Source organism: Mustelus asterias, chromosome 7 (assembly GCF_964213995.1).
Source record: "Mustelus asterias chromosome 7, sMusAst1.hap1.1, whole genome shotgun sequence".
Taxonomy (NCBI): Eukaryota; Metazoa; Chordata; class Chondrichthyes; order Carcharhiniformes; family Triakidae; genus Mustelus; species Mustelus asterias.
The window spans coordinates 69,062,427-69,090,114 of record NC_135807.1 but is presented as its reverse complement, the minus strand read 5'-3'; the positions used below and the strand labels follow the sequence as shown (position 1 = coordinate 69,090,114).

Genomic DNA, 27,688 nt, shown 5'->3' with positions numbered 1-27,688 from the left:
ACTGGAGGAGGAGGCTTCACAAATGTCCCCATCCACAATAGGAGAGCCAAGCACATCAGTGCAAAAAATAAGGCTGAAGGATTTGCAACTATTTTAATCTAGAAATGCCAGGAGGAAGATCCATCTTGTCTGCCTCCTGAGGTCCCCAGCGGTATAGATGCCAGTCTTCAGCCAATTTGATTCGCTACATGTGAAAACAGCTAAAGCCATTGGATTCTGCAAAGGCTAAGCGCTCTGGAAATGTTGTGGCAATTGCCCTGAGCCAAGCTATTCCTATACAGCTACAACACTGGCATCTACCTGGCAATGTTGAAAATTTCACAGCTATGTCCTGTGCACAAAAAGCAGGGCAATTCTACCCGATCAATCAGTCCACTCTCTATCATCAGCAAAGACGTGTCGTCGACAATGCAATCATGTAGCACTTGCTTAACAATAACCAGCTCACAGCCACTCAGTTTAGGTTTCGCCAGAGCCAATGAGCTCCTGACCTTATTACAACCTTGGCTTAAACATGGACAAAAGAGCTAAACTCAAGAGGTGAAGAGAGAGTGACTGCTCTTGTTATCAGGGTAGCATTTGACTGAGTATAGCATCAAGGAGTTCCAGCAAATTTAGAATCAATGGAAATCAGGAGGAAACTCTAGTTGGAGTCATACCTGGCACAAAGGAAGATGGTTGTTGTTCTTGGCGGTCTCAATCCCGGGACATCCTTGTAGGAGTTCTTCAAGGTAGTGTCCTAGGCCCAACCATCTTCAGCTGCTTCATCAGTGACCTTCCCTCCGTCAAAAGGTCAAAAGTGGGGATGTTCACGGATGACTGCACAATGTTCAGCACCATTTGGGACTCCTCAAATACTGAAACAGTCCATGCCCAAATGCAGCAAGACCTGGACAATATCCGGGCTTAGGCTGATAAATGGTAAGTAACATTTGTGCCACACAAGTGCTAGACATTGACCATCTCCAACAGAGTAGAGTCTAACAATCACCCCTTGACATTCAATGGCATTACCATCACTGGGTTCCCCACTATCAACATCCTGGGGGTTACCATTGACCAGAAATTGAACTGGTCCTCTTACTCACTAGCTTTGGGAGGAATTCTGGAATTACTGTCTTTGAAGTCCTGCTTTTTAATCTCTTTCCCATCTCCCTAATATCTGCTTTCAAGACCTCATCATTCTTCCCACTCATGGCTTTGGTATTGATGTGACTGAGCACTGCTGGGTATTCATCCTCCCCCATGAGAATGCACTGCAGCCACTCGGTATCATCCTTAACCTTGGCACCAGGGAGGCAACAAATCATCCCAGAGTCACGTCTACAGCCGCAGAAACACCCATGTGTTCCCCTAACTATTGAATCCTCTAGCACTATTTCTCTTCCACTTTCCTTCCTCCGTAAGAGCTGGTGGCTGCATTTGCCAATGTTTCATCTTTAGAGAAAATAAACAAGGACTATGAAGGGTATCATCATCATTTGAGATGATTGTAGAGATATACATTTCCAAAATCACACACTGGCACCATTGGGAGACAGTAGCCAGGGTTTAAATCTCTGCTCCTTCAACATTGAGACACACCTTCCTTTCCAAATTCTGCAAGATTCCAAAGTTTAAACCAATCAATGCTATCTCTCTGCTAACTTCAGCAGTTTCCAGTCCTCCACCCCCTTCACCATTATGTTGTAGGTGAGAGCTATACGCTCTTTGAATCTCACCACCCCAGGGCCGTCCTTCACCTTTGCCTTGCATAATGGTATAACCCCACTGGTTGGCAAACAGCTCCAATACCTCCTCCACCAGAGGGCTGAAAATGGCATGTTTGGTTGACCATCTTCAGTGTGGTCCCGTCTCAAGCACCATATGCCCTTTTCTCCTGCAAATAAAAAGGGACATTAATAAACCGATGTGGAAACATCATACTTTCCAATCCATGCCCAACATGTCTACTGTCAGCATAGAATAATTCTCAATGATCCTTGCTAACTGACAGGTGCTGTTCATAAACCATGCCCCCTCCATACCCCCCAAGAATACCCTGTTACCATGCTAAGTGGCAAGTCTGCTTCATGCTGCCTTGTGCACTTGGCTAGGGCACTAGGCGATCTCACACTTGAGCCCATCAAAACCTCTCACCCTTCCATATAGATCCATTTGCAAAATGTTTACACATTTATCCTGGCAGAATTTAAGAACTCATAGAACCTCTTACCGTACTGCAGCCATGTTCTTTTAGATGACCCCCCCAGACTACCAGTACAACCTCCATTCAGGCTTCTTTGGTCAGGCTGGAAGGTCAGATCTTCCCACCAGCAGGCAGGAGGATGATTCACAGGGAGTCATCATCGAACTGTGGGCCACCCTTGGTTTGGGCCCTTCAGCCTCTGTTGTGAAACAGAATCAAAGGGTAGAGGGAAAATGGGACATGAGTGTTCAAAAGTACTTTTCTCCCTGGCATGGGTCCTGAATAATACATTGAGGAGTGCTTTTATTTCCCCCCCCCCCCCCCCCCCGCCGCCGCCGCCAAAAAGATAGTTTCTTATTTTTATTTTTCTGGCTGGACTTTGAAAAAGCTTGCAACTCTGAAAAGACAATGGAGACTGTCCAGACAGCAACAATATACAGCTTGCACTCGACCAAGTGGAATAGAAAAAGACGACAAACCCCTGGGGAGTGTAAAGGACTCCATCTCCTGTTAGCTTTACATTTTCCTGAAACTTTGCAAATGTTTCAGATGAGACATCAAAATGCAATTACCTGTTCTAATGCAACAACTGCAGCCGACTGCATTATGTTTTATTCACAAAAATAGCATGAGTGGCAATGTTTGTGGACTAGAGATGGATACAAGTAAAACTCACTGCAGAAAAAGAATGTGTTCTGAAAGATATTAGAACTCAAGTGGACAAATTGCCGGAGGTCTGGATGTTATGTAGCCTACATGTCAGAGGAAAGGAAGTCAGAGGAGGTTTGGAGACAATGTTTTGAGAGAAAAACTCGGATATAGTAGCACAATTTTAAATAAAGGGTTCCCCCATTTAAGATGGGTTGTTAATCTTTGGAATTCTTTTCCACAGAGAGCAGTGGAGGCTGGTTCATTGACTATATTCAAGGTTGAGTTAGACAGATTGTTGACGGACAAGGGACTGCTGGGTTATAAAGGGCAGGCAGGAGAGTGGATTTAAGACCACCAAAAGCCATGATCTTATCGAATGATGGAGGGCCCACTCCTGCTCCTGTTTCATTATGTTCTTATGCAGAGGCCCTACAATTAACTTGCAATCTTCTGTAATTATATAAAGTTGACACTAGACAAAAGCGGAGGCAATGCAGGTATATAAAAGGACACAGACATTTAGGAGCTATAAATAGGGTGTGGAGCACATAAGTTAGGTCATAGAATATTATGTGTGTCTAGATTCAGTACGATAATGACAGAAATGCGATATCAGATATTGGAACTATTTTCATTAGAGCAGAGGAAGCTGAGATTAAACAGGGCTTTTTATATTTTAGCAGAACATTTATAGTGTGAATAGGGCAATATTATTTACTCTAGAGAGTCAGTGATGAGAGGTCTTTCAATTTAAAATGAGCACTAAAAGAGGGAGAAGATCAGTGAGCAGATATATCGTTAAGCATTGTTGGAACATGGAATGCTTTTCCACAGGGAGGGATTGAGGCACAGAGCATTGCATTTTTAAAGCCAAATTGAATTAATATTTGAAAGTGGGGAGAATACAAGATGACAATGATAGCCAAGGATAATTGGATTAGTTTTGAACAGTTCTCGAAAAGAACTAGTATAAAGAAAGGTTTACTTGGCACCTTTAGAACCTCAATGTCCTAAAGCATTTTGCAGTTAATGAAGGACTTTTGAGTGTAGTCTCTGTTGTAATATATGTACAGTAAGAAGTCTCACAACACCAAGTTAAAGTCCAACAGGTTTATTTGGGGTAGCACAAGCTTTCGGAGCGCTGCCCCTTCATCAGGTGAGTGAGGAGCTGTGTTCACAAACAGGGCATATATAGATACAGACTCAATTTACAAGATAGTGGTTGGAATGCAAGTCTTTACAGACAATCAAGTCTTAAAGCTACAGACAATGTGAGTGGAGGTAGGGTTAAGCACAGGTTAAAGAGATGTGTATTGTCTCCAGCCAGGACAGTTAGTGAGATTTTGCAAGCCCAGGCAAGTCGTGGGGGTTACAGATAGTGTGACATGAACCCAAGATCCCGGTTGAGGCCGTCCTCATGTGTGCGGAACTTGGCTATCAGTTTTTGCTCGGCGATTCTGCGTTGTCGTGTGTCGTAATATAGTAAACAGGGCAGCCAGTTTCACACATTCAAAGTCCCACAAATAACAATAAGACAATGGGAGGAATGTTACCAATCTCCGGGAGGCAGGATCACGGTGGGGAGGCTGATAAAGAAGTTGGATTGGCTCCCACAGCAATTCCACCATCGGGCACTTTATCAATGGCAGGACCAGCTTCCAGCACACAGGAAACAAAATTAAAGATAGAACTTATCCATCACTGGCCACTGTATCAGGTCATCAGCATTTTGCTGATGGTGTGTCAACCCAGTAGTGGGATGGGAGACCCACGAACTGAATACAGGGCCTCCCAGAGCAGCCTAGTGGCCAGGGGAGGGGGTGAAATATTTCTTCATTCTAAGAGGGGGGTTTGTGAGCAGGAAAAGCAGGCAGTTAGGTCAAGCTTTCCCTCCATCAACCTCTTTTTGATTTTTGTAATGTTTCTTCATGTGGAACAGATTTCAGGGCCTCTGCAGATCTCAGTAGTGGCCACTGCTCCTGGTGGCACTGTTGAGCTGCTGGCCCTCTGATTGGGCTAGTAGATCCAGGGGTGTGGGCAGAGATCCAACACAAGACAGATAACCCTATGACAGCTTATTCATGGGCTGCCACCAGTAAAATTGAGGTAGAAATCCTCTAGCCGTCCTGGAGACTCGGATTCATGCTCAACATCAGTTCCCTGCCTCAGAAATCCTGCCCAATGCTCATATAATCCGTATTACATTTTACAAACGGAGAATCATGCTTGATAAATCTACTGGAATTCTTTAAGGACGTAATTAGTAGAGTTGATGATGGGGAGCCAACGGATGTGTTTTATTTGGACTTTCAGAAAGCTTTCGATGAAGTCCCATATAAGAAATGAGCTTTTAAAGTTAAAGCGATTGGAATTGGGGGCAGTGTATTGCGATGGATAGAAAATTGTTTGGCAGACAGGAAAAAAGTAGGAATAAACGGGACTTTTTCCGAATAGCAGGCAGTAACTAATGGGATCAGTGCTAGGACCCCAGCTTTTCACAAGATATGTCAATGATTCAGATGAAGGAACTAAATATTTCTCCAAATTTGCAGATGACACAAAGCTGGGTGGAAGGGCGAGCTGTGAGGAGGATGCAGAGATGCATCAGTGTGATTTGGACAAGCTAAGTGGGCAAATGCAGCTGAATGTGGATAAATGTTAAGTTATCCACTTTAGTAGCAAAAACAGGAAGGGCAATTATTATCTGAATTACTATAAATCGAGAGAGGGGAATATGCAATGAGACCTGGGGATCTTCATACACCAGTCACTGAAAGTAAGCATGCAGGTGCAGCAAGACTACAGGAGCAAGGGTGTCTTTCTGCAATTATACAGGGCCTTGGTGGGGCCACACCTGGAATAATGTGCGCAGTTTTGGGCTTCTTATGAGGAAGGATGTTTTGCTACAGAGGGAGTATAAAGTTTTACCAGACTGATTACTGGGATGGCAGGACGATGTACAAGGAGAGATTGAGTCAGTTAGGATTATAGTTGCTGCAGTTCAGAAGAATGATGGGGAATTTCATAAAAACCTGTAAGATTCTAACAGGACTAGACAGGGTAGATACAAGAAGGATGCTCCCAATGGGTGGGGGTGTCTAGAAGCAGGGATCATAGTCTGAGGATACGGGGCAGATCCTCTAGGATTGAGATTAGGAGAAATTCTTTCACCCAGAAAATGGTAAGCCTGTAGAATTTACTATCGCAGGAAGAAATTGAGGCCAAAACATTTTGTTCTCAAGAAGGAGTTAGATATAACTCTTGGGGTAAAAGGGATCAAAGGATATAGGAGAGAAGGTGGGAACAGTCGGCTGAGTTGGATGATCAGCCATGATCAAAATGAATGGCGGAACATGCTCAAGAGGCCAAATGGCCTCCTCCTACTTTCTACGTTTCTATCCTCAGTTTAATGTCTCATCAAAAGATGGCACCTCCAACAGTGCCTCAGTGCTGTATTGCTATGTCAACCTACAATCATGGGTTCATGTTTCCAGGATGGGGCTTGAACCAAACTTGACGATTTAAGAGGTGGGTGTACTATCAAATAAGCTGTAATACACAACAGGCTGGATGTTACAGTGTGCTGTGATCCCCAGCTGCCTGGTTAAATAATTGGATCCCTCAGCAATTTAATGCAGGAGCAACATCAATTGATGTATGGTGAGATAGTTTCCCCTGCCATCCCAGTAATCAGTCTGGTAAAACTTTATACTCCCTCTGTAGCAAAACATCCTTCCTCAGATATGATAGCTGCCCCATAGGAAGTCTTAGGAAGTCCCACCTTCAGCCAATTGGATGGCCGGAAGCTTTATAGTCCCAGCAGCCACCAGGCTGGAACTATGGCCGCTGCTGGGATTACAGCATTCATGACAAGGAGGAACCTGGATAGCCTGGGATATCGCCGGGCCTGCCTGGAAGGCCCTGGCGAAGGGGATGGGGACAGTAGGAAGTCTCACAACACCAGGTTAAAGTCCAACAGGTTTATTTGGTAGCACAAGCCACAAGCTTTCAGAGCGCTGCTCCTTCATCAGGTGAATGGGAGTTCTGTTCACAAGGGGATGGGGTCCAGGTTTTGAGAGGCTGGTGGGGGAAGGGTAAAGGATGATCTATGAGGCAGGGGGAGGTACCTCCGACAGACACAGGGGACCCAAAAAGAGTCTTGACACCACACCACACAGCTAAAGCTGCCGGGCTATCCACATGGCGTGGGCCTTACCTGCCGCAGGTAATGCAGCCCCCAAGGCTGACACCTCCAGTGACCCATACAAAATTTGAGATAGGACATGGACAGTTGGGGGGTTAGGGGAGGAGGCACTGTTTTATGAGCTCCACAGCCTTTAAATCTATTGGTGGGGAGGGTAAAATCCAGTCCAATAGGTCAAATGGCCTCTTTACACACTGTAGGAATCTATGGCAAGTGTTAAGCACTTGCATAGGGATAGTGGCAGTTAAAAATACAGCTACATATTCTAGTAAGAGTGGTCACTTTGAAAACCTGCACAGCATTATCACTATTAAATTAAGTGAGAGAAAGAGTTGATCCAGTCCTGTGGAGATTGAAAAATAGTTCAAAAATATTAAAAGATTCTGAAATTCTTCAATTGCACACATCTTGTTACTTTAATACCGTGACAGTTAGATACCAGTTCTGTCTCTGCTATACAGTCACACCAGATGGCCTCCCTTTTTTCCAATTCTCGGAGCCAGGCATGGCTTGTTTTATTTTTGACAATACTCTTACAGTCATTTATCATTGATCCACCAACCTCCATCAGGCTTATAGCACAAATGTTTTTAAATGCTTGACTACATGGTGTTGTTTGCTCTTCTTCAAAGGCAATATTTGATCAGATATTCGCTCCTTGAATATTTCTCTGGAACTTCCCAACAACCTAAAATATGAAAGCCAGCAAACATCAATTGCGAGTTATTTCTTATCACATTTGTCTTCGAAAAGTTATTCCACCACCAAATATGATTACAGTTTACATTAGCAGCATTTTCACTGTCACCCAATCTCATTTTCTGTGTTTCTCCAAGGTGAAAAATTTAAGGTCAGTTATGCAGAGCATCAATTTATTGAACAAGAATAAACAGCTTTTTAAGATAAAGTGCAAGTCATAAAACAAAGGTGCATGACGTCAAGGTTACACATGTCAGAAATAGCGCATGCATTTGGGTATCCGATAACTCCCAGTCAAAGATGTCCATTATTTATACATCAGAACATAAATATCAAGTCTCCCAAGTATAACTGGAGGCAAACTGGAAATTACTGCGTGACTTGCATTTAAACTTGGCACATATTACCTTTCCCAGACACGGGGTAATGAGCCACTTCAGTTAGAAAGCATCAACCAAAATACTCCTGCTGTTTTAATAGATCCTGGTACTAATTTGCAGGACATACTTGTTTCCAGGTCTATTTCTTTATGAGCTGTGAGGTGCAGCCTATTGCCTTTCCCCACTGTGCTTTCAGCCAATCCAAAGGCGGTGCAGAAATTAGACTCGTTTCTGAAAATGCAATTTAAAATAATGAGGCACTTTACAAATCTAAAACTGAAAAGGGAAACAAACAATCTCAGCACAAGGCCATTATACCTGATTAAAGAGAAAAAATTAATACCAATGTGACTGAACAATCATCTCATTTCAGTTGCTTGCAGTAAAAGGAGAACATTTGCCAGCAAGGACAGAACCATGGTAAGGGGGTTAGCTGCTACTTCACTAGAAAATGGAAGTAACTTCTGAAAAATGTGGCAACATCAAATAAAAGACTAACCTTTTTCTCTACATCATCATAACTGTACTAAAATCAGATACTTTCAGCCTAGAGTGCAGAAACATATTATTTTTTTATTATTAAAACTAGTAAAAGAAACACCAAGAGCTTACAATTGTTTAGTCATTAACTTGTGATTCCATAGTTTTTAAAGAGTTGTGTAGCATTAGTTCCAAATTCTCCAAACTCAATTGTGCTTTTAGTACAAGATAATACATAAAGAGGGTGCAATACAAATACAGAAAAATAGTGCACAGGTAAATATCTACTAAGTTTTGGTTGAATTCAGTGTTGAAACATGAAGCGAAAAGTGTTTGAATGCTAATGTGAACATATACAGAGGCCAAAAGGTTACAAGGCCCATCAACCAAAAGAAAAACATTGGCAATCTAATCATACACTCTTACACTGAACAATGGCACAATGAAAACAGAAAATGTACAATGAGTGGCCAGTCAGCAGTTGAAAGAGAAAGTTGGGTTAGCATTTCCGCAGAACTGTTCTCAACTGAAATATTAATGTCCAAATCAAAAATATACGACAGGAATTTGGGTCTTGGGTCAGAGCCCCTAAGTCAGGGTCAAATAGAGATCCTGATCATGCACTGTCTGGGAAATATTCACCTGGCAATAATTTTTCCTGAATTGTGAGTGGGTAGCCAGTTTGCCCCTGATCCCACCTCCAAAAAATAGCTAGGGAGTGGGATAAAAACACAAGTAGGAGAAGCAGGAGTAGACCATCTCACTAATTGAACTTGCTGCACCATTCAATACGACCATGGCTGATGTTGGGCTTCAACTTCATATCTGTTAATTCTGAGACCCCAAATATCTGTCTGATCCAACCACAAATATATTCAGTGTTAGAGGATCCACATTCCTCTGGACTAGCGAATTCCTAAGATTCACAACTCTGAGTGAAAAGATTTCTCCTCATCTCAGTCCTAAATGATTGGCCCTTTATCCAGAAACTGTGTCCCCTTGTTTTAGGTTCCCCGATCAATGGAAACAATCTCTTCACATCCACCATATCAAGTCCCTTCAGAACTTTGTAGGTTTCAAGAAGATCTCCTCTCATTCTTCTAAACTCCTGACAATGTAAGCCCAATTTACTCAGCCTCGCATCATAGGACAAACCCATCATCCCAGGGATCAATTTGTTGAACATTCACTGTACTGCCTCTGATGCCAGTATATCCTTCCTTAAATGTGGAGACCAAAACTACACACACTATTCCGCATATGGTCACACCAAAACCGTGTCCAAATGTAGCAAGATGTCTGTATTCTTGTACTCCAATCCCCTTACTGTAAAGGCCATTTGCCTTCCTAATTGTTGGCTGTAGCATACCAGGTGATGGCACAAATTCTATGTGCCCATCTGCCTCTATATGGGGGCTAAGAATGTGTCCATAATGAATGCTTCACGCGAGACCATTTATCAGTTAGAGAATGTTCAGTCTCTTTCCTTCAACTGTTGCCAAACCACCTTCTGCAAATTTCCTGTAATATTGGTTTTCTCTTCAGATTAGTGGTATTCGCCATTTAATTCATGTTTATACCTTGGACAAGAGTCATGTTGATTCCTTCAGTCTCAGTATGATTCCTATAATCCTGTTTTATAATTTATTGCAGCTTGCATGTAGATTTTAAAATGGTTTATTAGAGTTTAGTTGATTGCAAGTATGGCAAGATGTACATGGGAGATAACCCGCCCCATGGAAAGGATGTGTGAAGCCTATAACCTTTAAGAGTGTAAAGTATATCAAGCTTTTAACCTTCAAGATTGTAAGGTAAGTTATTATTTCCAAAAATACAAATAAAAAACAAAGGGATTATTTCCTATGCTTATACAACCCGAACACGAGGAGCATGGCTTCAAATTGCCATCGAGTCTTTGCTGCAGCTTTGAAGTATTACAGTGCAACACCTTATGGATCCCACTAACAGCTTTAAAAGGGATAGAGCCCAATATAATTCTAGGGTTTGAATACCAAGTAATCAATGTGGAGTGTTGTGAACTAAGGCCATCATTGCACATTGCCTGAAGTGTACTGTCACTTCATGAAACCACAATAAGAGTAGAAACAATAAGAGTCACAATATTGCAAACCTGTTTGAAATGTTCACTTTAAAACCAAAGCAATATTGGCATCATGATTGAAAAAAAAGCTAAAATCAAGAAAGGTGACAAATGGACTGGAAACTATTTATTAGTATAACAGATTCTTCTTTACAGATCTGATAACAGCTTTAAAGTATTTACAAACTCTTACAGCATTTATACAATACAAAAAAAAAAGTTCTGGTTTCCCCTATCAGCTTAGGCACCAGTCATTTAATGAAATGAAGTGCAGCGCTGGAGTATATTAAAAAGCAGCAATGAACAATTTAATGAGATCACCCGCTGTACTTTTCACTTCTCGGCACCACATTACAGCAGACAGTTAGACTGGCAGTTGAAGCAGATTTGGAAGACATGGATTGTCAGAGCTGTACCGTGCTGATGCATTAAACTGGACAGCTTCAGGAGAAACATTATAGACAACTTACTACTATTAGAGGTTACATGGGACTATTGAAGGTTACATGGGCCGTACCATGCGTTGCAAGACCGAGGTGAGCTACACGTGACTGCCGCCGCAATGTTGCAGACAGATGATTTATTTTTTGCCCTGATTACATTTATTATTTCGGCCACAATAAAGGTCATTTGCCCTCACAGATAGTTGTTTCAAAATGTACAATAAAATGTGGACATAGTACCCCGTGCTCTTGTTGATCAATACATATGTATATAGGTATATATCTTAATACAGTTGAAATGTCCATGTCTTCGTGTGTTCTGAAGTATAGGCCAGTTCTGAGTTCAAGTCAATAAGCATGCAATGAGAGAACATACAGCTAGCAACACAGTGGAATTGAGATCTGCAGAAATATCCCAGTAGACTTCACAACTCTTCACAACTAAAAGATTCACAGACAAAAATAAAAATACAAAAAAAAAAGTTGACTCAACCAGAATTGTGTCCCTTCCTTAAACATGAGATATTTTCTGGGATTCCTTAGCTTGTTTGCAACTATATAACCATTTAATCACTCTAGCATTCCTTTCCACTGCTGAAATACCATACGGCACTCGATCATTGGTTTCCTCGTCATCAGTCAGGTCATCATTGCTCCGTCGTGACTGCTCACAGTCTGAACTGATCATGCTCGCGCTGCGAAAGTTCAGGGAGATTATGTCCGAATTTGCCCTCGTGAAATTTTCCATTCCGATGTTTTCGAGTTCTTCAGGATCTAGTCCGCAGTAGTTAAAGAATCGCTCTACATCTGCATTGGCACGAGCATAGCGGTCACTGAGATCAGATTTGGAGCGGTGCAGCGAAGGCCGTCTGCTTGGGTTGGTCGGCAAGTCTGGGGTGGTTTGTGCCGGTGACTTGGGTGCATTACAGGTTGAAATATTAGGTTTGGGTAGAACAGGAGGGGCAGAACTGCTGCTGGGTATTGGTTTTAGAGGCTTCCCTTCAACAACCCTCCTCACATCTGCTGAACTGTGAGAAATGTGCAGGGCTGAATCACTGACTTGGTCTTCAAACAATCGTTTGGTTACGTTCAGGTTGCTTCCCTGCAGACTACTATGGCCTTGATTACTGTACACCTGAATAGATTCTGCAAACGTGCGCCTGTTGATTTCTGTGGAGGCCGGTCTGTGCTGGGGCCAGTTCCGTGCACTGTGTTTGTGTACTGATCCTGAGGTGGAACTTTCTGAGCTATTAATGATATTCTTCAAAATTTCCAGATTCAAGTTCTCTCTTTTTGCAGTGCTGTCTGCCTTATGATTGTTAGATAGCTTTTGTGACGGGGTACCTGCTGCCCGCCTGACTGCTGGACAGACTGGCGGCTTTGCCAGCACAGCTGGTTTTACCGGCTCCTGTTTGGCGTTGATCACTTCTTGACTCTTTACATATTTTGCTTTATCAGCTTCAAGCCGTTCCACTGCACTGAGTCTTTTAGGGTTAGGCTCTGCCTGCCTTCGAAAATAGTCTGGCCCTTTGTTCAGGATGCGGAGAGGAACGGCTGACGTGAAGGTGGTTGCCGAACCAACAGGTTTGACCATGCTATCTGCTTGTAGCATTTCTGTAGGCATGCTCGAAGGCCTGTCCCCAGCAGCCGTCTTGGAATCGGTGTTGAGTAACTCCAAATATACTGTGTTGAATCATGTATATCAAGCAGTCAGAAAAGGGGAAGAGTCTTATGCTGCAAATCTCACCAGCAGGGCCTCATCTCATAGCTCATTAAATACCACTATGTTCTCTTTAAAGCCAGCCTTTGTACAACAGGGCCACGAGACACAAGTCTGTATTAATCTGCTCTGCTGATTCTTTTTTTTAAGCTGACTAAGAGATGTGGGGGACTTGTCTGTTCCTTTATGTTCAACTCCAGGCAGTGATCTGAAACACAGAATAACCAACTATGTGTTAGTATTATCACAGCTAGTCTACAGCAACAAAACAGAAAAAGCGCAGAGTTTGCAGTAGTTGGCTAGTATGGAATGCAGCAAATAATCTCGAGATATGCATATTAAAAACTGCATTATTAATGGTGTGCTATCCTAAATCAAATGCGTCACCAGTGACTTTTAAAAATAACCTCTCTGTCAAACCAGCTAATGTAGCATCAACATTTTATATCAACTCTTAATATTAATAGCTCTTTCTCCTGGAAACTTGGATCCACTCAACCAAGGTGCGGTGACCCTTTGGCAGGGAGAGAGAAAACAAACCAGCTATCCACTTCTTGTCACGGACCAGTGAGGTTTGGTGAAAGTGGTATGTTTCAAGTTCAGATAAGGATAGGGTCAACCTGCTTTAGTTTGTTTTATAGATTTGAATCCTACATGACTATATCACTTCCTGGATTACTGATTCTTTTGTTACTTGGACAGGTAAAGTGGCTACTTAGTTCTTAAGAAGCATGAAAGTGTCATAATTATATCTGTGTCACACTATGGGCCTGATTTTACCATTTTCATTGTAAGTGCTGAATCTGGGCGTAATCCAGATCCGACTGAGAAACCTGTTTTCAGGCGCCCCCATACGCACTCAGCTGTCCCCCTTATCCACACCCATCACTGTCCCGCTTATCCACCCCCCCAACTACCCACACACATCACTGTCCCCCTTATCCACCCCCCCACTACCCACACCCATCACTGTCCCGCTTATCCACCCCCCCAACTACCCACACACATCACTGTCCCCCTTATCCACCCCCCCACTACCCACACACATCACTGTCCCCCTTATCCACCCCCCCACTACCCACACACATCACTGTCCCCCTTATCCACCCCCCCACTACCCACACACATCACTGTCCCCCTTATCCAACCCCCCCGCTACCCACACACATCACTGTCCCCCTTATCCACCCCCCCACTACCCACACACATCACTGTCCCGCTTATCCACCCCCCCCGACTACCCACACACATCACTGTCCGCCTTATCCACCCCCCCACTACCCACACACATCACTGTCCCGCTTATCCACCCCCCCGACTACCCACACACATCACTGTCCCCCTTATCCACCCCCCCACTACCCACACACATCACTGTCCCCCTTATCCAACCCCCCCGCTACCCACACACATCACTGTCCCCCTTATCCACCCCCCCACTACCCACACACATCACTGTCCCCCTTATCCAACCCCCCCGCTACCCACACACATCACTGTCCCCCTTATCCACTCCCCCACTACCCACACACATCACTGTCCCCCTTATCCACCCCCCCACTACCCACACACATCACTGTCCCCCTTATCCACCCCCCCCACTACCCACACACATCACTGTCCCCCTTATCCACCCCCCCACTACCCACACACATCACTGTCCCTCTTATCCACCCCCCCCCTCACTACCCACACACATCACTGTCCCTCTTATCCACCCTCCCCCCCCCACTACCCAGACCGATCGCCACTCCTGCCCCCTCCCCCCCCCCCCCCCCCCACCGATCGCCCGCAGAGTGCCAGCGGACCCCCCCACCAGAGATCCATCTGCTCCCCCCCCCCTCACCAGTGAGCAATCGGGCCTACCCCCTCCCACCCCACCAGAGATACATCTTACCCGCCTCCCTCCTCCCCAGGCAACGATCTGGCCTCACTCCTCCCCCCCAGAGATTGTCTGGCCTCACGTACCCCCCCCCCCCAAACAACGATCTGGCCCCACTTATCCCCCCCACCCCCAGAGAATGGTCTGGCCTCACTCACCTCCCACCTCCCCCCCCAAAGGAACATCTGACCCGCTTCCTCCTCCCTCCCCACCAGACAACGATCAGCCCTCCCCCCCACCACCAGACAACGATCGGCACCCCTCCCACCAGAGATACATCTGACCCGCCTCCCCCCCCCCCACCCACCATCCAACCAGACAACGATCTGGCCTCACTTCCCTCCCCCCAACCAGAGAATGATCTGACCCACCTCCCCCGACCACCGATCTGAGCCAGAGAGCCGTTGGAAGCACTGAACTCGCCTCTTCAGCAGCTGGAGCGCCCGATTCAGACTTTTATTCAGCAGGTCCAGTACGGCGCGGATCCGGATTGGCAAACGCGGTGGTAAAGGGGGAAATGCTGATTAAGTTGGGCGGACAGTTCATTAATTCAATTTAAATACATGCAAATGCTTTTAAATCGCTGTTGCGCCCGTTTTGGGCACGAATCGAATCGCCGCCATTCTCGGGTTTCAGTAAAGTGGCAATCTGCGCGGACGCGGGCGTGGATCGCGTTAATGGCCTCACACCTGACTTTACCACGTTTTCGCGCCCGCAATGGTAAAATCGGGCCCTATATGTGCCAATACAATAAATTGGTCATATAAAAGTGTGCTCAAGTATCAATAAAAATCAGTAATAAAAATGCAAAAAATAACTTTTTTTCTCCAAAATGTACAGAATATATGCATGATTTTATAGTTCAATATTTAATTTGGCACTACAATACTACCACACCTTTTACGCAGGTAAAATTTACACTCCGACCCTTGATATCACCTTGACTAACATGTTTTGTTCTTTTTATTCCTTCTGGAAGTTTGGACATCTCTGGCAAAGCCAGTGTTCATTGTCCATCCTTAACTGCATTTGAAAAGGTGATGGTGAGCTGCCCTCTTTAATTTCCGCAGTCCCCGTGGTCTAAGTACTCCCACAATGCCTTTCAGTGTGGAGTTCTAGGGATGAAGAAACAAACAATTTCCAAGTCAGGATGTGTGTGACTTGAAAGTGGTAGCGCCCCTCTGCGCTTGTTGCCCTTGTCCTTCTGGGTGGCAGATGACGGGTTTGGGACCTGACATCACAGAGAACCTGGCAAGTTGCTACAATGTAGCCATGATGCACTGGTGGTAGAGGGAATGAATGCTTAGGGTGGCAAATATAGTGCCAAACAAATGAACTGGTTGAAACTCTGCAGTGTTCTTAATAATGTGGAGCCAAGGGTCCAGAAAGAATGAGGAACTTAAAGAAATAAATACAAGAAATGGTAAAGGAGAAATTAATAGGACTGAGTAATGACAAAACCCCTGGACTAGATGACCTGTGTCCTAGGGTTTAAAAAAATAATAGCAGCAGAGACAGTAGAGGCATTGATTTTCATTTTCTAAAATTCTTTTGATTCCACAACAGCTCCTAAGGACTGGAAGGTAGTAAACATAACCCTCACTTTTGAGAAAGAGAGAAAACAGGGAACTATAGGTCAGTTAGCCTGACATCAGTGGGCAAAATGCTAGAATCTATTATTAGGGAGATAACAGGATACTTAGAAAATCATAATATAAATAATCACGAGTCAACATGGGATTTATGAAAGGGAAATCATGTTTGACAATGCGTAGAGATTTTTGAGGATGTAACCAGTAGGATGGATATGGGGGAAACCAGGGGAAGTAGCCTATTTGGATTTTCAAAAAGCATTCAATAAGTGTGCCACAGAAGAGGTTATTACACAAAATTAGGAAATGGGAGTGTTACATTAGCATGGACTGAGGAATGGCAATGGACAGAAACAAGAGTGGAAATGAATAAATGGGACATTTTGCAACTATTCGGATGTAACAGGGTGGGTACTATGAGGGGACAGCACTTGAGTGTCAACTATTAACAATCTGTATTAATGATTTAGATGAGGGGACCAAGTGTAACATAATTTGCAACAAACTATAATATAGTTTGCTGGTGATACAAAGTTAGGTGGAAAGTAAACAGTGAGGAAAATGAAAAGAATGCAGAGTGATAGAGGGCAAGAACACAGCAAATGGAATAGTGTGGCAAAATTTGAAGTGATTTACTGTGGTAGGAAAAATAAAAAAACAGAATTTTTGAATGGTGAGAGACTGGGTAGACCTGGGTGTCCTTGTACATGAATCACAGGAAGTTAACATACAGGTACAGCTAGCAAATGGTACACTAATCTTTTGTAATTCAAGTTTGGAGTAAAGAAGTCTTCCTATAATTGTATAGGGCATTGGTCAGGCCACAATTGTGTGCTAATTCAGTTTCCTTACCTGAGGAAGGCTTGATGTACTTGCTGTAAAGGGAGTGCAACAAAAGTTCACTTGACTGCCTCCTGGGATGAGAGAACTATCCAATGAGGGGAAGATTTGAGTAGACTAGGCCTTCATTCCCTGGCATTTAGAAGAATGGGAAGTGATCCAATTGAAGCAAAATAGAGGCTTAACAGAGTGCCAAGAAACTATTCCCCTGACTGGGGAATCTGGGACATGGTCATGTTCTGAGGAAGTGGGTCAGTCATTTACAACAGAGATGAGGAGAAATTTCTTCACTCAAAAGAATTGTGAATCTTTGGGATTCCCTCCCTCCGAGAGCTGTGGATGTTAAGTCATTGACATATTCAATATAGAGACTGACAGAACTTTAGGTATTAATGGAATGAAGGGATATGGGGATTGTACAGGAAAGTGGAGTTGAGGCAATCATCCATAATCTTACAGAATGTTAGAGCAGGTTCTAAGTGCCAAATGGCAGATTCTTCTCTCTGTTTATCATGTGATACTGGAGATGAATCAATATTTACTCCTGACTTCTGCCATGTAGATGGTGTAAAGGCTTTGAGGGGTTAGGGGGAGGGGTTGTTACTTGCAGTAGAGTAATCACCCTAACTTGTTCCTGTGATCACATTTATGTGGTTAAGATTCTGGTCAGTGGTGATCACTTGAATGTGATGGGAGATTTGGTGATGGTAATTTCATTGAATTTCAACAGAAGGTGGCGTAACTCATGTGGAGATGGTCATTGCCTGGCACTTGTATGGAAAGAATATTGCTTGCCACTTATCAGCCCCATTTTAAATGTGGTCCAAACCTTGCTACATGCAGACAGAGATTACTTCATACCCGAGGAGTTGTGAATGGTATTGAGCACTCTGCAATCATCCGTGAATATCCCCATTTCTGATCTTATGTTATCGGGAATGTCAGATAATTGAGTCACACTTTTCACAACTGGATGTGGCAAGACTGCAGGGAATTGATCTGACCAGTTTGCTGTGGGTTTGCTTAGGTCTTAACTGTAGCCTTCCATCACTTAGCATGCATGTATTGCAGCTATACCAATTGACACCTCATTCTTAAGTAAGCTTAGTGCTATTCCCATGTTGCTTCTCTACACTCCTCGTTAAATCATGGTTGAATGGGGTTCTATATCCACAAGGCAGTTTAACAGTGAAGACACCAAGAGCTCAGCATGAGCGTACACTCTACATGATTTGCTTGTGAGCTCCATTCAAATGCTTTACCCATCATATATTAAATTCAGGGATTGAGCAGCAAAATGAAGCTCTGCTCTTCCGCTACAACCCAAATAAATTCCAATGTGCAAGTTTAAAATGATTATTTGAGCTCGCAACATTTCCATAGCGGCAGTGACTGCTGCTCAGCTAACATCCCTGAACAGCTGGTCGAAGCAGCAAGGTGCAAAAATGCCAATCTCTTTAAAGAGCAGCAGCAACAGCAGCGTGCCACTGTCAGCCAAGGGAGTTATTGCTTGATGCGCGATATAACTCACGAGGCTAGAGGTACTCGGGGAAATAAAGGCTTTTATTGACTACAACAATAGAGCTACCATATATAATACACGATCCCAGACTAAAGGGTCCCAGACAGAGCAGTGACCTTTATACCTCTCCCAGGAGGCAGAACCCGACTGGGATGTACCATAAGAACTATATTACAGGTAGAACAGCCCAACCCTAACCCCAACAGTAACATGTTGAACAGCCCAACCCTAACCCCAACAGTAACATATATACAGACTCATAGTACTGGCCAGACCCTGGCTCAGCACTACCTGGTGGGAACCAACAATGGTTCACCACATTGCTCACTTGCTGCAAAACACTGGTTCTGTAAAGGGCCAGGTTCAAACATCTTTCTGAGAAAGTTCCCAAAATTTCCCTTTCATTTTCACAGCACAACACCATATTGTATGCACAAACCCCCAAATAATTGTAACCGTATTATTTTGAAAAAAAAAAATCAATCACCTTGGTGGAATGTATTGAACAAAATGGACTGAAAAAAAATGGGACATAGCATTTCTGGATAAAACAAAATTCATGCATGCTAAATGGCCACCAAAGTGGCACAGTGGTTAGCACTGCTCCCTCACAGTGCCAGGGACCCGGGTTCGATTCCCGGCTTGGGTCACTGTCTATGCAGAGTCTGCATGTTCTCCCGTGTCTGCGTGGGTTTCCTCTGGGTAGTCCGGTTTCCTCCCACAGTCTGAAAGATGTGCTGGTTAGATGCTTTGGCCATGCTAAATTCTCCCTCAGTGTACCCGAACAGGTGCCAGAGTGCGATGACTCGTGGATTTTCACAGTAACTTAATTGCAGTGTTAATGTAAGCCTATTTGTGACACTAATAAATCAATCTCTAACAGACAGTCAGCCCTTTTACCTGACATTTTACAATCAGAATATCCTTTAATTTTTTTCCTGTGTGTTGATGTGTGTCTCATGCCACTTGGCAGTTCTTCTAATAATGTCTAGAATGTTGACTTTTCTGTGCATCTGCATGCCAGAGCTTATGCCTGGGTTGCAATCCAAGTAGTCACAAATCCTAAAATTTGTTGGACAATGATGATGTAGTTGTTTGCATTCAGAACTTGTACGGGGGAAAGTGTTGAATTTGGCAGACACTTAGATGATATTTTCAGCAGTAAACAAGCTGCTACCTGGATGCATCATGTGGATTCCAAAGTGGCTTTTCAAGTAAGGACTCATGAGATTAGTAGGTTCCTGCTATTTTGAATATCCAAGTTATAAAGAAATGCTTCTCATATGCAGTATGTTGGAGATCTCCTCATACCTTAACCTTACATCCATTGGAATTTGTCCTGTTGGCTGATGAAAGCTAAATTTCTTTATTTTATAGGCATGGATAGAAATTTTAAAAAAGCCCAAATGGAGAAAATAGAGGTATCAACAAAAACAGAAATACTGTCAGCAGCCAGATTTCAGTCTACTCCTTCACCCAAAGAGTGGTCAGCCTGTGGAACTCGCTACCACAGAAAGTAGTTGAGGCCAAACATTGTATGTTTTCAAGAAGCAATAGCACATGGGGCAAGATGATCAAAGGATATGGTGGGGTGGGGGGAGGCAGGATCAGGCTATTGGGGTGGCACGGTAGCATAGTGGTTAGCACTGCTGTTTCACAGCTCCAGGGACCTGGGTTCGATTCCCGGCTTGGGTCACTGTCTGTGTGGAGTTTGCACATTCTCCTTGTGTCTGCGTGGGTTTCCTCCCACAGTCCAAAGATGTGCGGGTTAGGTTGATTGGCTATGCTAAAATTGCCCTTAGTGTCCTGAGATGCGTAGCTTACAGGGATTAGTGGGTAAATATGTAGGGATATGGGGGTCGGGCCTGGGTGGGATTGTAGTTGGTGCAGACTCGATGGGCCGAATGGCCTCTTTCTGTGCTGTAGGGTTTCTATGAGTTCAATGATCAGCCATGATTATAATGAATGGCGCAGCAGTCTTGAAGGGGGTGAATGGCCACCTCCTATTTTCTATGTTTTTTATACTGTGACAACACTGCTAAGGCTGTTCTGTCTGGCTACTGCCCTGTCAGCCGAGGGAAGGTGGCACTCACTTAATGCAAATTGTTACTTCTTTAGGTTTAAATATTTTTCTTTGGGAGATTTTCCAAAAACTTATTTTGCAATACAACACATTATTCATGAATATTGCAGAAATATCATTTGTACATGCACATAACTTGTACACATCACAGCATCCCAAATCAGGTGGTTTTCCTTGCTGCTTGTGATGAAATAAGATCCAATGGTGTCCCAAATTTTGAAGCTCTCAGGGAGAAGTTATACTTCAGAGATTGATCATATCAATTGCACTTGAGAGTCTAAGTGAGATAAAAATATATCAAAGAGGGATATGCAGCAGGGACTAACGTGTAGAGAGAGGTGACATATCAATCACGAGCAATTGATTGCTGTTTTAGGTGGTTTGGGGACGGAATGGTAATGATCGTGGGAGCTATTTTTTTTTAGCTGCCTTCAGTTTCTGCTCAAGGTAATGTACTCTGTTTCAGAGTCCAAGTATAGTTTCCACTCACAAAATTAGAGATCTTATTGAGTCCAAATGCTATGACGAATCAAGTTGTCACAACTTGCATACCCGATGCTCTGGAAATAAGCAGAAACTGAAAGGCTAGGTCCCACTTTCAAAAAACATCTCTGATATTTCAAAGGCAACTAGAGATGGGCAATAAATACTGGCCTAGCCAGTGACATCCACAACCCGTATAGGTTGTGGCCAAATCTTGGACTTTATCCATAATTTTTCCCATCCAAGCTTCCATGATGGAAAACATGTGTGTGCTTTTGCCCTTAATAATTTGACAGTGGAAGATTCTCTATTCTCAGTCCAATTATTTTTTTCTCAACATAGCATAAGTAAAGTTATTGGCTTTCGGAAACAAACCAAATTTCAGAACGCAATGTCGTTCTACCAATTGTATTTTAGTCACTTTAAAAACATCTAAGTGAACTTCTCCATGTAGGATTATATATTTTTTTGAGTTATTGGATTTTTGAAACTCTTTGTTGACTGTTTCAAGATTGTGAGTCTGCATGCATGAGAATGTTGGTAGAATTGAACCATGCCAAGTACAAATTGCTGGGCATGTCCCATGAGAACAGGGGGTCCAAACAGTTTATAACTTCTCCCACTTCAGGTGATGCAAATGCATTTTTCTGCTCCAATTTTGAGACAGTTTAGGAGAATCTTCTTAATAATCTCAAATCTCATTCCACTTTAATACTGAGCAACAATCCTTTTAAAGTATTTATTCTCTCTCTAAAGGTGTTAATTCTTTGCTGTTGTCATCTACTTATACAACCATGCTAGACTGTGTTGGCAAGCTGTTCCACCTCAAGTATTTCAGCAAGGTCTGATCTCATCTTCACCAAACACCCACACAGATTTCCTTCTCTTTTTAAGCAGGAGTGCCAAGTAATCGTACAGTCTTTACTGTCACTTCAGTTGGGTTGTGCTAACTGTCATTGTTTGCTGTCAGTAAATCCCCTCCTCGCCACCAATTACTGAAATGTCAAAGCAACATGTATGATGGCAAAGGATCAAAGAGAATTTCATACAAGGCGATGTCTGGGCTACCATTATGAGTACTGGCTGCAGTTTTGGGCTGCAGTTATAGAACTTTTCCAGCTGGCGGGATCTTCTGTTCCTGCGAACAGCAACCCCCTGCCAAGGGTTCCCTGGCAGTGGAGGGTGCAAACAATGGGAAAACCCATTGACAGCCACGGGACCTGAAATTCTGCCCAAGGTATTAAAGCCTTGGTTGGAGGAAATTACAGAAATAGGGAGGGGCAAGGCCAAGGGAGCATTTGAGAATAAGGATGAGAATTTTAAAACTGAGGACAAAGTCACTGAGTGTAGGGTACTAGAAAGCGATGAGAGAAGCTTAGACTTTTTTTTAATGAAAGGGATGTCTGGAATATGGAATGCATTGTCAAACTCCAAACTCCAAGGATCACTTGAGAAGCATTCTGATAAATATTCCAAGACAAGAAAGTTATGGTTTTCTAAGGAGAGAATAGGATCATAGGATTAGCATTGGACAGCTCCAGCAATGAATGACTCAAGCATAATGGGCCAAGAATATTTTTGCTAGTGTAACTTTAAAGAACAGCTTTGCAATTTCCTATTTTCAACTCTATTTCAAGAATTGAGCTTCCATGATTATTACAGCCAAAATCACACTTCTGATAGTAATGGTCACCCTTGTACTAAATATGTTCATCTTTTGGTTAATGACAAAGATCCCTAATAGCTGAAGCAGGTGAAGAATAAGAACCATGACAGTCAAACAAATGATATTAGTATACACTTTTCTTTTGTCAATTTTGAATTGGAATCAGAACATGAAACATGAAAATTTGTTGATTTATACCAGAATATAAATTGTTCCTAAAGAAATGACAAACACATTGCTGCAGAAACTGGACGTTTTGTTAAAGCTTTTCATCTTGCGCTCATCAGGATATTTGCAAGAGTAAAATGCAAGGGAAATCAACAAATTTACACTGTATGAGAAGAGAGTGCTGATTGGTTTGCAAATGGACTCTGAATGGTAGAGTTTTTCTTAAACTTTGAAATAACTTTAATGCTAGCAACTTTATACAGATTAATCTTTCTTTATAGCTGACTTTCAGAATGCTATATTCTTCTCTCTTCCTCTTTGCATGGATGTTAATGCCAACTCTCTTTTTGATGAATTTGAATGCACACTTGTCTTTAGAAACCTTCAATGATTCCATTGCATGTCTTTCATATTGAGCAAAGCCACAGGCCTCAAGGATCAGATCTCTGACAAACGTGGTGTGCTTGTTTAGGTGCCCTCTTCTATGGCACTGCCTTAGGCCAGTTTCTGTCTTGGTTACGGGGTGACCTTTGCGCAGGCCAACTACTAATGGATACCTGATCCCCATTTCCACTTCTTTGTTATGGTGCTGGGAATGGTAGAGTTTCTGCCATGGAGAATGCCCCAGTTGATGGTGACTGACAGTTAACTGCCAAGCATTGTTTGAAATTATAAACCAGGCAGCTTGACTCTGATTGGTCACTGCCCGAAGGAATTAATTAGAGAATGGTTGTCACTAATGTGTATATATGTTACTTTAATCTGCAAAGAACAGGGTCCTGCGTATGAAAATGTGGCTTCTAGTACATGAAAATGTGGCACACTCCAACGCAGAATGAATTTTAACTTGTTGGCAGCATAATTCTTAGCACACTGTTTAGCAAATGTTGTCCAATTGCAGAATATCATCTAATGCTGGACACTGTTTAGTAAGCAGGGGTTGGTTGGGTATGGCTTGCAGCTTGCCCGTTTCACCTGCAGAAGGGATATGGTGTTTGATGTGATCTGCCAGTCTTTGGGATGTACAGCCTGCATACCCAACATTACACTGCACTGAAATTCATATAAGACAATATGTATTTGTGTGAAAGGCAGAATATCTTTTTGGCTTGACGGTTTGCATTCTGTTAGTGTCCAATACCACTTGCGTTGCTACTGCATAGCAGCAGCAGGAAACAGCTAGCTTCACTTGTTGCTCAAAGTTTTGATACATTGCCCTTCCAGGGCAAATTGAGGTAGACTGGGCACTTTTCAGGGCTGAAAGCACTGGCCTTTGGTCCAATTATGAGTTTGCATGATGTGCAGCTCAAAATGATCTGATCAGGGTAGTCATTTTCCCACAGGATGCCTTTGATGTCCTCTATTTCAGCATCCAGCTTACATGGTCAGAAAATGGCTTGGACTAATGTAGGGAGGAGTTATACAATAAATGGCAGAGTCATCAGGAGTATAGAAACACAGAGGGACCTAGGTGTGCAAGTCCACAAATCCTTGAAGGTGGCAACACAGGTGGAGAAGGTGGTGAAGAAGGCATATGGTATGCTTGCCTTTATAGGACGGGGTATAGAGTATAAAAGCTGGAGTCTAATGATGCAGCTGTATAGAACGCTGGTTAGGCCACATTTGGAGTACTGCATCCAGTTCTGGTCGCCGCACTACCAGAAGGACGTGGAGGCGTTAGAGAGAGTGCAGAGAAGGTTTACCAGGATGTTGCCTGGTATGGAGGGTCTTAGCTATGAGGAGAGATTGGGTAGACTGGGGTTGTTCTCCTTGGAAAGACGGAGAATGAGGGGAGATCTAATAGAGGTGTACAAGATTATGAAGGGTATAGATAGGGTGAACAGTGGGAAGCTTTTTCCCAGGTCGGAGGTGACGATCACGAGGGGTCACGGGCTCAAGCTGAGAGGGGCGAAGTATAACTCAGATATCAGAGGGACGTTTTTTACACAGAGGGTGGTGGAGGCCTGGAATGCGCTGCCAAGTAGGGTGGTGGAGGCAGGCACGCTGACATCGTTTAAGACTTACCTGGATAGTCACATGAGCAGCCTGGGAATGGAGGGATACAAACGATTGGTCTAGTTGGACCAAGGAGCGGCACAGGCTTGGAGGGCCGAAGGGCCTGTTTCCTGTGCTGTACTGTTCTTTGTTCTTTGACTCCATTTACAAGATTGCGAATAAGGCCAATCTTACAGCATGTGGAAATGTAAGAATCCCAACATATATATTGACCAGTGAAGGTAGGCCTGCATAGACCATGGTAATAAATGTCCTGGTAGATATCTCAACTAGTACTTATTTTACTGCTGCATATCAAAGGTGAATTTGAGTATAGGATGAAGTCCAGTAAGATACAAGGAAATTATTACAGGCGGCTGCAGATTTAAGTATAGCAAACATATCATCCATGTATCAGAAATATGCAAGGTGTAGGAAGGTTAGGTGTCATTCCACCAGAAACATTTCTCATGGACACCAAAAAATATTTTGCCAGAGCTGGACTTAGAGGGGATCCATGGCAACATCTTGATCAGACTCAAGCTGCCCGATTTAAATTTCAAACAATGCTTGGCAGTTTGTTGTCAGTCACCATCAACTGGTGCATTCTACATTGCAATCCTCTACCAATCAGAGCCCACTTGCCAACCAATCAATACGTTCGTCATGAAGTATAAATGCGTTAATTTCCCTTGCATTGTATTCTTGTGAATGTCCTGATGAGTGCAAGATTAAAAGTTTTGACAGAAGCCTTTTTTCAGCAATACTCAACAATTATTACTACAACAATGTAGTAGATACTCAAACAATAATTCTTAAAGCACTAAAGAACAGCCTACAAAATAAAGTCAAACATTAAAGGAAAAACAACATGTTCGATCGAGAAAACAGAATAAAACTGCTGTTTACAGGAGAAAACATTAAATCTACACAAATCTGTGCAATTCTTTCAAATGGAAGAGGGAAGGTTGGGATTGGAGGACATTGGCTCCCACCACTGAATGAGGCTTGCATAGCAATTATTAATCTTTCATATATTTCTTCAGACCATTCATATTTTTAATGGCACTTCTTTAAAATCAATGCTTAGCAACTTTTCACTCCAAATGCAATTAAATATTATTGCAAGTGTGAATCTGCTGAGTCCTGCGCATGTGCAGTGACAATTTGTGTATAGGTATGGAATTCTGTGGTTTGGCAGCACTGTTGTGCAAATGAAGATGCAACAATATGTAGGTCCTCCTGTGCTGGCTTTGTGCCTGTAGACTAGAAAGGATTTGTGTATGCTGGGGCCTTATTTGTGAAAGGGGTTGCAAACTTGCAAATCAGTCACAGAGAATCTGCTCATTTTTGTTAAGTTTGACCCACTTGCACATCATATTGTTAAAATATAAACAGGATGGGTGGAAGCTTTTGAGTTGAAGCCTCAACCCTCAAAAGACTTAATCATTTGCAATTTCCTCATCTTCTCCCACAGGGAGGCACAGCTCCTCTTCAAGGCATGTTCACCTCTTTCTTTATGGCAAATACACTGAAAAATTGGCTTTTTCCTGCTCGATTTAAAGATCTATCCATTGAAAACAAATGAGTCTTGTTGGAATTTGGGTTCCAAGAGCATTAGGGCTACTCTGTTTAATTTTTAATAAAAGTGAAAATAAATTTTAGGGAAGCATCAGCTGAAACCACCCTTCCCACCTTTCCCGGAAAGGCTTCAACATTTGGATTTATTCCAGCCTTTCATGTTCTTATGGACTTTTCTTCCCGATGCCAGTAAAGGAACATTGGACCTGCAACTTGCTGGACTAACGGAAATGCCAATATCTGGGTAGGTGTGTTGAATTTAGGACAGGGAGCCAGTTATGTCTGTATATGTACACCTATTTTCATTCATCAAAAATTTCTAAAGAGATGGAGGCAAAAATTATTTGGAGAAGCTTATTGTGCCACACGACCCATTGCCACGTTGTAAAGCTGGCCACAAGAGTGCACAGGCAGATGCACTGTTTTGCAGCAATCTGATCGGGAAGAATTCAAATTTTAAATGATGTTTCCCAGCTAACAATCCATTGCAGAGCATTTAATCTGAATTTCACTGGGAATTTGGTCGAATGGGAAAGCAACAGCACTTAAGAATTAAAAAAATATAGAGCCAGTAGTGCGAAACCACATAACGCTGTTCGAAGGCACAATCTCTCCCCTGCCGACTAGTCCTGTCAATGGTGCGCATATTGTACCTAGTAGTCAATGGTGTGCATATTGTACCTAGTACTGTCAACGGTGTGCATATTGTACCTAGTCCTGTCAATGGTGTGCATATTGTACCTAGCACTGTCAATGGTGCGCGTATTGTACCTAGCCCTGTCAATGGTGTGCATATTGTACCTAGTACTGTCAATGGTGTGCATATTGTACCTAGTCCTGTCAATGGCGCGCATATTGTACCGGGTCCTGTCAATGGTGTGCATATTGTACCTAGCACTGTCAGTGGTGTGCATATTGTACCTAGTCCTGTCAATGGTGTGCATATTGTACCTAGTACTGTCAATGGTGTGCATATTGTACCTAGTACTGTCAATGGTGCGCATATTGTA

At 43.1% G+C, this 27,688-nt stretch overlaps 2 protein-coding genes across 3 annotated transcripts in view; both read right to left on the bottom strand.

Annotated features, from left to right (window-relative positions):
• Positions 1-10,822: 10,822 nt before the first annotated feature.
• fam110b (family with sequence similarity 110 member B) overlaps positions 10,823-27,688 on the bottom strand; it is a 138,920-nt gene continuing 122,054 nt past the window's right edge. For both annotated transcript variants that reach the window (XM_078217076.1, XM_078217077.1), the window contains one exon: positions 10,823-13,074. In XM_078217076.1, coding sequence (XP_078073202.1) covers positions 11,658-12,770 — 1,113 coding nt within the window. In that variant the 5' untranslated portion in view covers positions 12,771-13,074 and the 3' untranslated portion in view covers positions 10,823-11,657. The remainder of the gene's footprint in view (positions 13,075-27,688) is intronic.
• Positions 23,204-23,670, bottom strand: LOC144496107 (large ribosomal subunit protein eL36-like). Its single transcript, XM_078217075.1, has 2 exons — positions 23,405-23,670; positions 23,204-23,234 (listed from the first exon to the last, which is right to left on the bottom strand). Exons 1-2 carry the CDS (start codon positions 23,668-23,670, stop codon positions 23,204-23,206), a joined length of 297 nt encoding a protein of 98 aa, XP_078073201.1.